Below are 12,109 nucleotides of genomic sequence, written 5' to 3' on the forward strand. Positions count from 1 at the left end.
TAGAAAAGCATTCGTATAAATATGCATATATACAAAAATATATTCATATCAAATAATATACAAATATACAATAATATGTATACCATCTTCATTAGTATAAACAAATCAACGACTTACAGGTGCTCACCCAAGGAAATCTTGGTAAGACCAGACAGGCAACGGGGAGGCGGGTGGGACCGTGAGGAATCCACAGGTAGCTAGTGTATCCACCAGAAAAGGCATTACCGAAGGTAAGTAACTTGTTCTTCTAATGGATACAACTACCTGTGGATTCCTCACTCATTGAATAGAGTCCCAAAGCAGTACCGCACTCGGTGGAGGGTGCCTGAATGGTCAGACCAAGAAATCCTGCAGCACCGACCGTGCAAAATGGCCATCCCTCCTCACCTCCGAATCCAAGCAATAATGCTTTGCAAAAGTGTGGAGGGATGACCAAGTTGCGGCCTTGCAGATGTTAACCACAGGAACACCTCTAGCCAGGGCCGAAGAGGCCGACTTAGCTCTGGTGGAATGAGCTCTTATTCCATCAGGGGGTTCCTTCTTTGCCAGAGAGTAACACAGCTTAATGCAAAGAATGACCCACCTGGAGAGTGTTCTCTTGTGGACTTCCTTTCCTTTCCTCTTTCCCACGTACCCGATGAAGAGCTGACCTTCCAAACTGAACTCCTTCGTTCGGTCGAAAAGAAGCTCAGTGCTCTTCTCGGGTCCAGACGATGCAGTCTTTCTTCCTCTTTCAAAGGATGAGGAGGAGGATAAAAAGAGGAGAGTGTAATAGACTGACCCATATGGAAGGGTGAAACAACCTTCGGCAAGAAAGCAGCCTTGGTCCTCAACACCACCTTATCCCCATAAAAGGATGTGTACGGGGGCTTAACAGAAAGAGCCTGTAGCTCACTCACCCTTCTAGCTGAAGTAATGGCAACAAGGAACAGTTTTTAGAACCAATTGCCTTAAGGGGCAAGAATGCATCGGCTCAAACGGTAAGCCCATAAGAAATGTTAAAACTAGGTTCAGATCCCACTGAGGCATAATGAAAGGAGTGGGAGGATATCTATTAGTCAGGCCCTTTATGAACCTCAAAACTAATGGGGATTTAAATAAAGAGGGTTGGTCAGGCAGACACAGAAAGGCTGACAGAGCCGACAAGTAGCCGTTAACTGTCGCAACTGCACAACCCCTCTGTGCCGAGGATAATGCGAAAGACAAAATGTCTGATAAGAGGGCACGTAAAGGATCACACACCAATTCACAAATTTAGCCCACCTGCTAGAGTAGACAGATTTAGTGGAGTGTCGCCTGGCCGATAAAATAACATCCACCACCTCGGGTGGGAGAGAAAAGGAACTCAGGTTGCCCCGTTCAATCTCCAGGCATGAAGGTGCAGGCTCTGGAGGTGGGGGTGTAAAACCTGCCCCTGCAATTGCGAGAGGAGGTCTGCCCTGAGAGGGAGACGGAGCGGGGGGCACAGTGAGAGTTGGAGAAGATCTGAATACCACACCCTTCTTGGCCAATCCAGAGCTATTAAGAGGACTTGGGCCCAGTCTTGGCGAATTTTCCTCAGAACCCGAGGAATCAAGGGTATGGGGGGGGGGAACACGTAAAGCAACTGGCCGTACCAGGACATCTGAAACGCGCCCCCCAACGTTCCTTGCACCAGATACTGGAGGCCGCAGAACAACAGGCAGTGCGCGTTCTCCCGAGTGGCAAAAAGATCTACCGGAAGGAATCCCCACACCCGGAAGATGTACAGGGTTAGATCTGGATGAAGATGCCACTCGAGATCGGTCGAGAAGTGCCGACTGAGACTGTCCGCATGCACGTTCAAGACTCCAGCCAGATGGTTTGCTACCAAGCAAATCCGATGGTACCTTGCCCGGGACCATAGCCGAAGAGCTTCTCTGCAGAGAAGGTACGACCCTACTCCTCCCTGATTGTTGATGTACCACATCGCGGTAGTGTTGTCTGTCAGGACCTGGACTGACTGACCGCAAAGGGAAGGGAGGAAGGCCTTGAGAGCCAGATGTATCGCCCGCAATTCCAACAGATTTATGTGAAACATCTGCTACGCTGGAGACCAATGACCTTTGACCTCCAGGTCCCCCAGATGAGCTCCCCACCCTAGAGTGGAAGCATCCGTTACCACTGTGGCCACTGGAGGAGGCAGCGAGAACGGCCTTCCTTGGGAAAGGTTGCCGTCCGCAGCCCACCACTGAAGATCCACTGCAGCATCTCTGGAAATCTTTACCGATCCTTCGAGATCCCCTTTGTGTTGAGACCACTGCTTTCGGAGGCACCACTGAAGAGCCCTCATGTGCCAGCGTGCATGAGTGACCAACAGAATGCAAGAAGCAAACAGACCGAGCAGACGAAGGACCTACTGTCCTGTTTACAGCCGTAGATGTGACTGGCTTTTTCCAAATCTCCATAATTGGATCAAGGAGAGCCTCATTAAAAGGCAAAAGAGGTTCTGCTATAGCCAAGGCCGGATATAGTACTTCCGTCAAGATGTTGGGTTTTTGCCTCAGCCACTGGGAGGGGAAGGCCTAAAAAAATCAGCTGCTTTCCTTAAAACAGAGTGGAAAGAAGCAGCCTCCTCTGTATATTCCCCAGTAGATGTCAAGTCCCACTCCGGGGAAGTGTCCAAGCCACTAGCCTTGTCCAAACCATGAAGATCTGTAAGAGGCTCCTCAATCTCGCCCTCCTCCAAGGCCTGCCTGCTATACTCCTGCTCCTCAAGGAGGCGAAGAGCTAGCCTCCTAGAATGAAGCCTGGCCTCGATCCTTGGCATCGACAAGGCGTCCGTCGACGTCCTCGCTTGACGCCGATCCTCTGATCCATCCGACACCGGATCCTACGGCGCCAACTGAGGCAGAGGACAAGATGGTGAAGAACCCCCCGGCGCCGGGACAGCAGTCCTCATCGGAGTCACAGGTCTTGTAGGCGATGCCAAAGGAACCGGCGCCGAGCCAGCACCTCCCATTGGAAGGAAGGGCATGAAAGGTGCTGGTCGTAAAGGAGCCGGAGCACCCATATTAAAAGCCAATGGCCCCGAAGGACCAGCCGGACCACCACCTGGAGCCATCTGTTGAAAAATGGCAAATATGGCATTAAAAAATGCAGAACTATCAGCACCTCGAAAACCGACGTCGGAGACGTTGGCGGGGTCTGCGGCTGAGGAGTGATGGTGGGACTAACCTCCCATGTCTTACGGCGCAGAACTGAATTCGACCTCGAGCGTGAACGCTCTCTACTCGAACGGCGTCGAGAATCACGACGCGCCGGGAGTCATGGTGACGTCGATGAGATTTCGGTGAGGACGATCTGCGGCGGTGCCGCTTTTCCTTCTTTTTGGACTTTGCCAAAAACAGCTTAGCCTCCCATTCCTTCAACGCCTTAGGATTCATGCGTTGACAGGATTCACATTTCTCCACTTCATGGTCGGAGCTCAAACACCACAAGCAATCCACATGTGGGTCTGTCACCGACATCTTGCCTCCGCACTCTCTACAAGGCTTAAAGCCCGACTTTCGCTGTGACATCTTGATAGAAACAGTAACTGTAACTATGCAGCAAAAACAGCTGCTTCCTCGAAGAATAACCGTCGCTCGAAGGCACGGAAAAAAGGGAACTGACGTCAGCACGCCGGAGAATACCTCTTATTGCCTGTATGACGTCAGACGGCGTCACGTGGGAGCTGGGCAATTGTGACATCCTCGTCGACGTGCAGAAGCTAGGAGAAAATTTCCGTCGGATGCTGGCGCATGGGGAAAATTCAATGAGTGAGGAATCCACAGGTAGTTGTATCCATCAGAAATGAAAATGCATCAATATATATGCTCTGCACCCTTGCAAATGTAAATGACAGATCTTGTTAGCTGATAAAGTACCATCAATGTTCTTTGTTTATGGTTAGGACATAAGGCTGTCAGGAACAGTGTTAGACCAAGCAGTACATGACACATGCACTTATAAGTTTCTTCACCTCTAAAAACACCAGACTATAACTTGCAGTTTATAAAAGTAAAGTAATTCAAGAATGGTTTTGAAGCATTACCTACCTTCATGTCCTTACTATCAGTATTGCAATCCATAAACATTTACAAGTGTTGAAATGGCCCAGAAGAACTATCACAACATTAATGAAGAATAATAAATAGTGGTGGTTGTAAATATGTCAGGGTAGAAATGTTTGAATTATCTGAAAAGGAATATATTGTCTTTTCTGACAAGTTTACATTATTTGTAACAGAAGATACTATGCAAATGCAGTTTATGATGTTTGGAAATGTTGAAATAAAATTACCAGAGCTTGTGTACCGAACTTGCCGAACTGCTGTATTTAATTTAATGTCTAAGCCTTCTGCCAAAGCTACTGGTACACATGAATATCCATTCCGCACAGTGAGATGACTTCCAGTAAACTCAAAATCATCATCCTATGGTAAAAAAGGAACAAATAAATTATTACAAATTTGTAAATAACAAACAATTACAGATGAACAGTGTTCCAGGGGGTGATCAGATTTACTAATCTTTAAGGGTAGATATGTAATTGTTTTTCACATATTGGAATACTGTGACATTATGGCATATTAATTTCCATCCTTTCTTGTTTTAGACAAGAAGGTTGTAGATGTACGTATTATTAAAGGAAGTCAAAACTTTGGCATGCAACTATCACAAGACACGTTCTATGCTTTGAGTAGAAACAGGATAAAAATACAAATAAGCACTAGCATAACTCAAGTGAGTGACAATGCATTTAGTGTGCTATATTAAATAAGCATAAATGAAATGGCTTTGTCACTTCAATTAACATAAAAACCTATCAGAAAAGGTAGTAATACTCAAACTCCACTCAAAGTTAATAGAAAACATGGTGGAGTCAAAACAAGCAGTGTAAAACCATGATGTTCAGTTTACTTCTCTTAAAGTTGCTTACCCATAACTATAGATCAACCATTGATCACTTTCACAGAATAACAGGCTTTGAATAATTTCAGTCATGCAGGGAATAGTCAGTAAATATCTATCTGCTGTAGACACAACACCAAGACAATATTTGAAACTGTAGAGACACAAGCATTTTCTTAATACACAGTTTTGTATCATACATAGGTATATAAGCTTTAACTAGAGAACAAAAAGCCTGAAGGAGGGGCTCTCCCATCTCTCCCCCCCGCCCCCCGAGCTGCTAGCTTCCCAAGCTCTTGTTGAAGATAAATAATCTCAATCAACTGGGGAAGCCCATCTGGGAAACACCATGACTGCAACTTCTACTAAGGGGGCATTTGTTACCCTACATCCCCTGCAATAACCCCCTACTGACTCTGTCCTCCGGCTGCTCATGCTGCCTCTAGGCCCTGGGATGAAGAGGAGACATATCTGCCTCACCTTTTTCCACTGTCTTCCTGGGACTTCCAGACCTAGGGGTCTGCCCACCTTGGTGCTGTGGAGAACAATCTGAACTGCACTACCTGGCATCGCCATTGGGATGGACAAGGCCTAACCACTAGGTGCTCAATCAAAGATAGACAAGTACATTACCAGCTCTACTGAGACCACCAAATTCCACTACGCCTGCTCTTTGACTGGCGCACACCAGGCCATCCACACTTCTCACTAAAATCAGCACAGTGGGAGTGGATATAGCCCATCTCCACCACGACTTCCGCAATGTGGCAAAATGAGTAACTGGTGCTAAAAGCAGTGTTCTCACTCAAGGATGATACTACCAACTTTAAAGTTAAAGTCACCAAACTGATCTCTGCAGAAAACCGCAACAACCTTCACTTTGTGGGTTTTCCAGAGGAGGCTGAACCCCTCCAGCAGGAGCTGTTTATTGAGAACTGAATTAAATCTTGGATTCCGCAGGATGCTCTCTCTCCATTGTTTGTAGTGGAGCAAGCACATTGAGCCCTCACGCAGAAACCACAGCTGTGTGTTCCTCCACCCCCTATCATAGAACGTTTTTGAGCTACCAAGACAGAGATGCACACAACCAAAGGCGACATACCTTTCAATCGTCCCCAACATGATCTTTCTGGATTATACAAAAATTGTCCAGAAGCAAAAGAAATCATTTGACATGGTTAAACCAAACACTTCCTCTACTGGTAGGACAGATGACTCTCAAGGCTGTTATATTGGGGACACTTGAGGGGAAACCTTACACCTTTAGTATCTATGTACCCCCACATCAGCTCAAAAAGATTCTTGACAAGCTTACAGGACTACTTGGAGTACAGGACTACTTGGCAACCTCTTGTAAGGACTCCCTGGGGCTGTGTGCTGCTTGGCAGACATGGCACCCAACTCAACGGTCTTATACACGTCACTGCCACCAAAACCCTTTCTCCCATCAGCTATTTGTTCCTCCCCATTAGCGACATGATGTACACAATTAATGCACACATCCTTTCATGTAGGATCTCAGCAGTAAGCCTACTTTAAGATCAATGATGGGTCAGTCGAAGGAGTAGGTACCCCGTGGGCAGCCAGCAAAGCTAATATTAGAGGAGTGGGCAAAACCCATCTTAAGCATGCTGACCAGGGTAAAATTGCCAGTGTGGTGGAGCTTGAATCTCGTACAATAGTTTAGAGACTAAAAACGGCAGCGACTGTAGCTCAACAAAATATCCCTAGGTAAGGAATATGTTATGTATCATGTAAGAATCTGTTTGTGGTATGTAGTGCTGTAGATTCACATGCTTTGCATATTCCTGCCATCTAGTGTTAGATTCAGATTAGTGCAGGTAGTTTTTATTCTAAGAAATATTTGGAGTCACAAGGTAGAGTGACTCCTCGTTGATACGGTGCATGGGCATCAACTTCATTGTTAAGACTGTTTTCCCACAGGCAGGTGAGAGTGGAGTGTAGAGTAAGTGAAAGTAACAAAACATCCATGTGAAAAGTGTAAAAAACAAAAAAACAAAAACACAAACAAAAGGCCCACAGGTGTCAGGGGAGAGGGATGGGTGCATGTGAATCTACAGCACCACATGTCATTTTGCAGAGACTGTAAAGCAGTCCTCCTCAGAAGTGGTGGCTAACCTGTGGGTGTTGCAGCTGTTTGAAATTAAGTATTTAGCATTGCCTAACCTAGATTGGCTTGTTGACGTGCTAAACATCCACATAATAGTTTTGTGGAGGTGTGAACCATGTAGCTGCCTTACATATGTCAGCTATCAGGATGTTTCCTAGGAAAGCCATGGATGCTCCTTTCTTCCCAGTAGAGTGTGAGGAACAGGGTTGAGAAAAGACCACCCCTTCAACATGTTGTTGGTACCTGTTGATATTCCACCATTGCAGAGTGTGATGAGTTTGGCGGTCTATCAACACTACATCCTCTAATTGACCCTGTATCTAGCACTATCAAGACCATCTTCCCTAGTAACCGCAGGATTGATCTCACGGTTATCTGCTGATTTGTTTGAAACTGAGATAAAAGTCCCTGTAAATTTAGAACTCTGGCAGAATCAGGGTAAGCTACCCCTAATTGTGTGTTTAGGGTGGCCCCTAGATATGGCTGTATCTGTGGAGGCTGTAGGAGAGACTTGGAAACGTTAATAGTAAATCCCAAGCAGTGAAGCAGATCAATTGTAATCTGAGTGTACTGTTGACACTGTTGGCTTTGATAAGTCAATCGTCCAAGTTGGGAAACACATGTATCTTTCGTCTGCATAGATGGGCCGCCACTCCAGTCAGACACTTGGTGAATAATCGAGGTGTGGTAGTCACCCCGTATAGAAGGACCTTAAACTGATAATGTTTCTCACCCACCACAAACCTGAGGTATTTGCGATGTGCTGGGTGTATTGGAATGTGGAAATAGGTGTGCTTTAGATCAAGGGCTGCACGAAAGTCGTCTTGTTGGAAGAGTGGGATCACATCTTGGAGTGTGACCATATGAAAATGGTCTGACATAATGTAGTGGTTTAGGAGCCTTAGATCTAGAATGGGATTAGGAAGCATAGTAAGTGTACGCCTGACCATTGATGTTGAAGAGAGAGACGGGTTCTATAGCTCCTCTGAGAAGAAGAGCTTGAACTTTCTGTTGAGCAGTGCTTGATGTTCCAGTGATATCCTGTGGGTGCAAGGTGGGATGTTGGGAGGTCTGATAACCAGCTCCAGACAGTAACCAGGTTGGATAATGTCCAACAACCACTGATCTGATGTTATTGACTGCCATGTGGGTAGAAATTTCTGTTAACAACCCTTACAGGTGTTGTACGGGTTGGGGAGGGGGGGAGGGGAATGTGAGGGAAGTCATTGTTTGGTGTTGGGGGTTCTACCACGTGGGAAAGCACCTTTGCCTCAACTCTTGCCTTTTTTTCCCCTGTAGGAGCCTCTATAATAACCTCTGAAGGAGGAATATTGATTCTGACTACGTTGGTAGGAGATGGGAGTCTTTTGTAGTGCTAGTTTTGGATTCCCCACGATAACTGGAATGGCAAAAAGAGCCTCGAGGTGTAGGTGTTTGGAGGACCCCATATATTTAGCTGTTTGTGACTTTTTTCATTTTCTCAAGGGCCTTGTCGACTTGGGTACCAAAGAGATGTTCCTTGACAAAGGGTACATTTACGAGGCTTTGTTGTACATCCGCCTTGAACCATGAACTACGCGGGCATGCATGTCGGCAGAGCAGGATGCGGATATTAATCCCTCCTGCTGCGGTATCGGCAGAGTCTAGGGCACAACGTATGGAGGTGTTAGATATAAGTTTGCCCTGTACAACAAGTTCTTGCCCCTTTTCTCTGTGCTCATCTGGGAGATGTTGTAGGAGCGCCTCCATTTGGTTCCAGTGAGTATGGTTAAACACTGCAAGCAAATCCATTGAGTTAGCAGTATGCTAATGGTTTGCAGATTGGGCGGTAAACCTTTTCCTCACCAAGTCTATGTGCTCGCTCTCTATGTCGAGTGGCGGGCCATCACTACTAACTTGTGAATTAGCTCTTTTACAGGGACCGGTGATTACTAGAGAGTCTGATAGTATCTGTTCCCTAATATACGTGGAATCAGATGTTTATAGTTTTTATTTGCCCTGCGAGTGATTATTCTAGCCCTAACAGGGTCTTTGAAAATGTCGTCTGCGTGGCGTAACATGCCTTCAAACCTGGATAAGTATTGAGTGCCCCTATGTGCACTATGTGTTTAAAAAAGTAAATACTTTTCTAGGGATTCCTTATGGAGCTGCACGTCATGGACGGTAGTAGCCCTACCTATTAACTCCTGCTATGCTGTAGAATAATCATCAGGAAAGGATTAACGTGCAGGTATAGGTCTGGTCAGAGTCCCTTGGAGGATAAGTGGTGGGGTCTCAAAAGTGTCATCCCCCTGCATCATGTACACATGTACCATTACCAGGGGAACCCTGAGATGAGATGTCTAGGGGATTTGTGGGGGTGATGGTGAGTCTGGTGGTGGTGAGGGTTGTGGAAGAGACAAAGGACTAGAGGCTTTGTCCACTTTCTTCCTTTTCGGTTGTAGAAAGTTGGCTCTGTATATACTATTTCAAAGAAAGAAATAGTGTGCACAGAGTTCAAGGGTTCCCCTTAGAGGTAAGACAGTGGCAAAAGTAGACAATTCCAATGCTCTATTTTGTGGTAGTGTGGTCGAGCAGTAGGCTTATCAGAGGGTAGTGTTAAGCATTTGTTGTACACACACAGGCAATAAATGAGGAACACACACTCAAAGACTTACTCCAGGCCAATAGGTTTTTATATTGAAAAATATATGTTCTTAGTTTATTTTAAGAACCACAGGTTTAAGATTTACAGTTAATACTTTAAATGTAAGGTACTTCCCTTAGATACTTTAGGAACTTTGAATGAAAGCAATATCACATACAGTCTTTGTAAAAACGGCAATAAGCTATTTTCAAAGTGTACACTGTGCAAAAATCAACAGTTCCTGGGGGAGGTAAGTAAAGGTTAGTTTTGAAGGTAAGTAAAACACTAACAAGTCTCATGTTTGGGGCATAGGCAGCCCACTGTTGGGGGGGTGGGGTGGGTTTTAGAGCACTGGGGGACACACAAGTAGGCACACAAAACACACCCTCAGCGGCACAGGGGCAGCCGGGTGCAGTGTGCAAAGCAGGCGTTGTGTATCAGGTAGGTTTCAATGGAGGGACCCGGGGGTCACTCTAGCGGTGCAGACAGGCACAGTGGGGCTTCTCGGGACAGCCACCACCTGGGCAAGGCAGAGGGTCGCCTGGGGGTCACTCCTGCGCTCAGGTTCGGTTTCTTCAGGTCCTGGGGGCTGTGGGTGCAGTGTTGGTTCCAGGCGTCAGGTCCCTTGTTACAGGCAGTCACGGTCAGGGGAAGCCTCTGGATTCTCTCTGCAGGCATTGCTGTGGGGGCTCAGGGGGGTCGCCTCTGGTTACTCACGGGCTCGCAGTCGCCGGGAAGTCCTCCCCCTGAGGTGTTTGTTCTCTGGATCTCGAGCCGGAGGCGTCGGGTGCAGAGTGTAAAGTCTCACGCTTCAGGCGGGAAACGTGCAGTCTTTGAAAGTTGCTTCTTTGTTGCAAAGAAGTAGCTGGTTTTGAACACGGCCGTTGTTCACAGGAGTTTCTTGATCCTTTAGTCCAGGGCAGTCCTCTGAGTCTTCAGAGGTCGCTGGTCCCTGTCGGATGTGTCGCTGGAGCAGGTTTTCAAAGTTGGAGACAGGCCGGTAGGGCTGGGGCCAAAGCAGTTGTCGTCTTCCTCCTCCTCTGCTGGCTTGTAGGTCAGCAGTCCTTGTTTCAGGAATCTGATTTCCTGGGATCTGTGGAGCCACTAAAAACTGAATTTAGGGGGGTGTTTAGGTCTGGGAGGGCAGTAGCCAATACCTACTGTCCTTGAGTGTGGCTACACCTTCTTTGTGCCTCCTCCCTGAATGGGGGGGGGGGGGCACATCCCTATTCCTATTGGGAGAATCCTCCAAAATCACGATGGAGGATTTCTAAAGGCAGGGGTCACCTCAGCTCAGGACACCTTAGGGGCTGTCCTGACTGGTGGATGACTCCTCCTTGTTTTCCTAATTATCTCCTCCAGCCTTGCGCCAAAAGTGGGGGCAGTGGCCGGAGGGGCGGGCATCTCCACTAGCTGGAGTGCCCTGGGGCATTGTAACACGAAGCCTGAGCCTTTGAGGCTCACTGCTAGGTGTTACAGTTCCTGCAGGGGGGAGGTGTTAAGCACCTCCACCCAGAGCAGGCTTTTGTTTCAGTCCTCAGAAAGCACAAAGGCTCTCACCCCAGGGGGTCAGAAACTCATCTCTCAGCAGCAGGCTGGCACAGACCAGTCAGTCCTGCACTGAAGGATTGGGTAAAATACAGAGGGCATCTGTAAGATGCCCTATGTGTGCATTTGTTAATAAATCCAACACTCACACCAGTGTGGGTTTATTATTCTGAGAAGTTTGATACCAAACTTCCCATTATTCAGTGTAGCCATTATGGAGCTGTGGAGTTCGTTTTTGACAAACTCCCAGACCATATACTGAATATGGCCACAATGTACTTGCAATGTCTAAGAATAGACAGACACGGTAGGGGCATATTGCTCATGCAGCTATGCCCTCACCTGTGGTATAGTGCACCCTGCCTTAGGGCTGTAAGGCCTGCTAGAGGGGTGACTTACCTATGCCACAGGCAGTATTTTGTGTGCATGGCACCCTGAGGGGGATGCCATGTCGACTGCCTTTTTCTTCCCACCAACACACACAATAAGCAATGGCAGTGTGCATGTGTTAGGTGAGGGGTCTCTAATGGTGGCACAACACATGCTGCAGCCCTTAGAGACCGTCCCTGGTCACAGGACCCTTGGTACCACTGGTACCTTTTACCAGGGACTTATCTGTGTGCCAAAGGTGTGCCAATTGTGGAAACAATGGTACATTTTAGGTGAAAGAACACTGGTGCTGGGGCATGGTTAGCAGGGTCCCAGCACACTTCAGTCAAGTCAGCATCAGTATCAGGCAAAAAGTGGGGGGTAGCTGCAACAGGGAGCCATTTCCTTACATCGGTGGAGTAGGGGAATCAAGTGCCTCTTAAAAAGACAGCAGTTTCTGAAGATGGCTACACTGTAGCCAGAGGCTTTGTCAGAATACATCTAGTCTGAGGCTAAATCTG

The 12,109-nt window shown here is 47.1% G+C and overlaps 1 protein-coding gene across 3 annotated transcripts in view; it reads right to left on the bottom strand.

Annotated features, from left to right (window-relative positions):
- KDM1A (lysine demethylase 1A) overlaps positions 1–12,109 on the bottom strand; it is a 590,627-nt gene that overhangs the window by 230,351 nt on the left and 348,167 nt on the right. For all 3 annotated transcript variants that reach the window (XM_069223917.1, XM_069223918.1, XM_069223916.1), the window contains one exon: positions 4,304–4,436. In XM_069223917.1, coding sequence (XP_069080018.1) covers positions 4,304–4,436 — 133 coding nt within the window. The remainder of the gene's footprint in view (positions 1–4,303; positions 4,437–12,109) is intronic.

Source organism: Pleurodeles waltl, chromosome 3_1, assembly GCF_031143425.1.
Source record: "Pleurodeles waltl isolate 20211129_DDA chromosome 3_1, aPleWal1.hap1.20221129, whole genome shotgun sequence".
NCBI lineage: Eukaryota > Metazoa > Chordata > Amphibia > Caudata > Salamandridae > Pleurodeles > Pleurodeles waltl.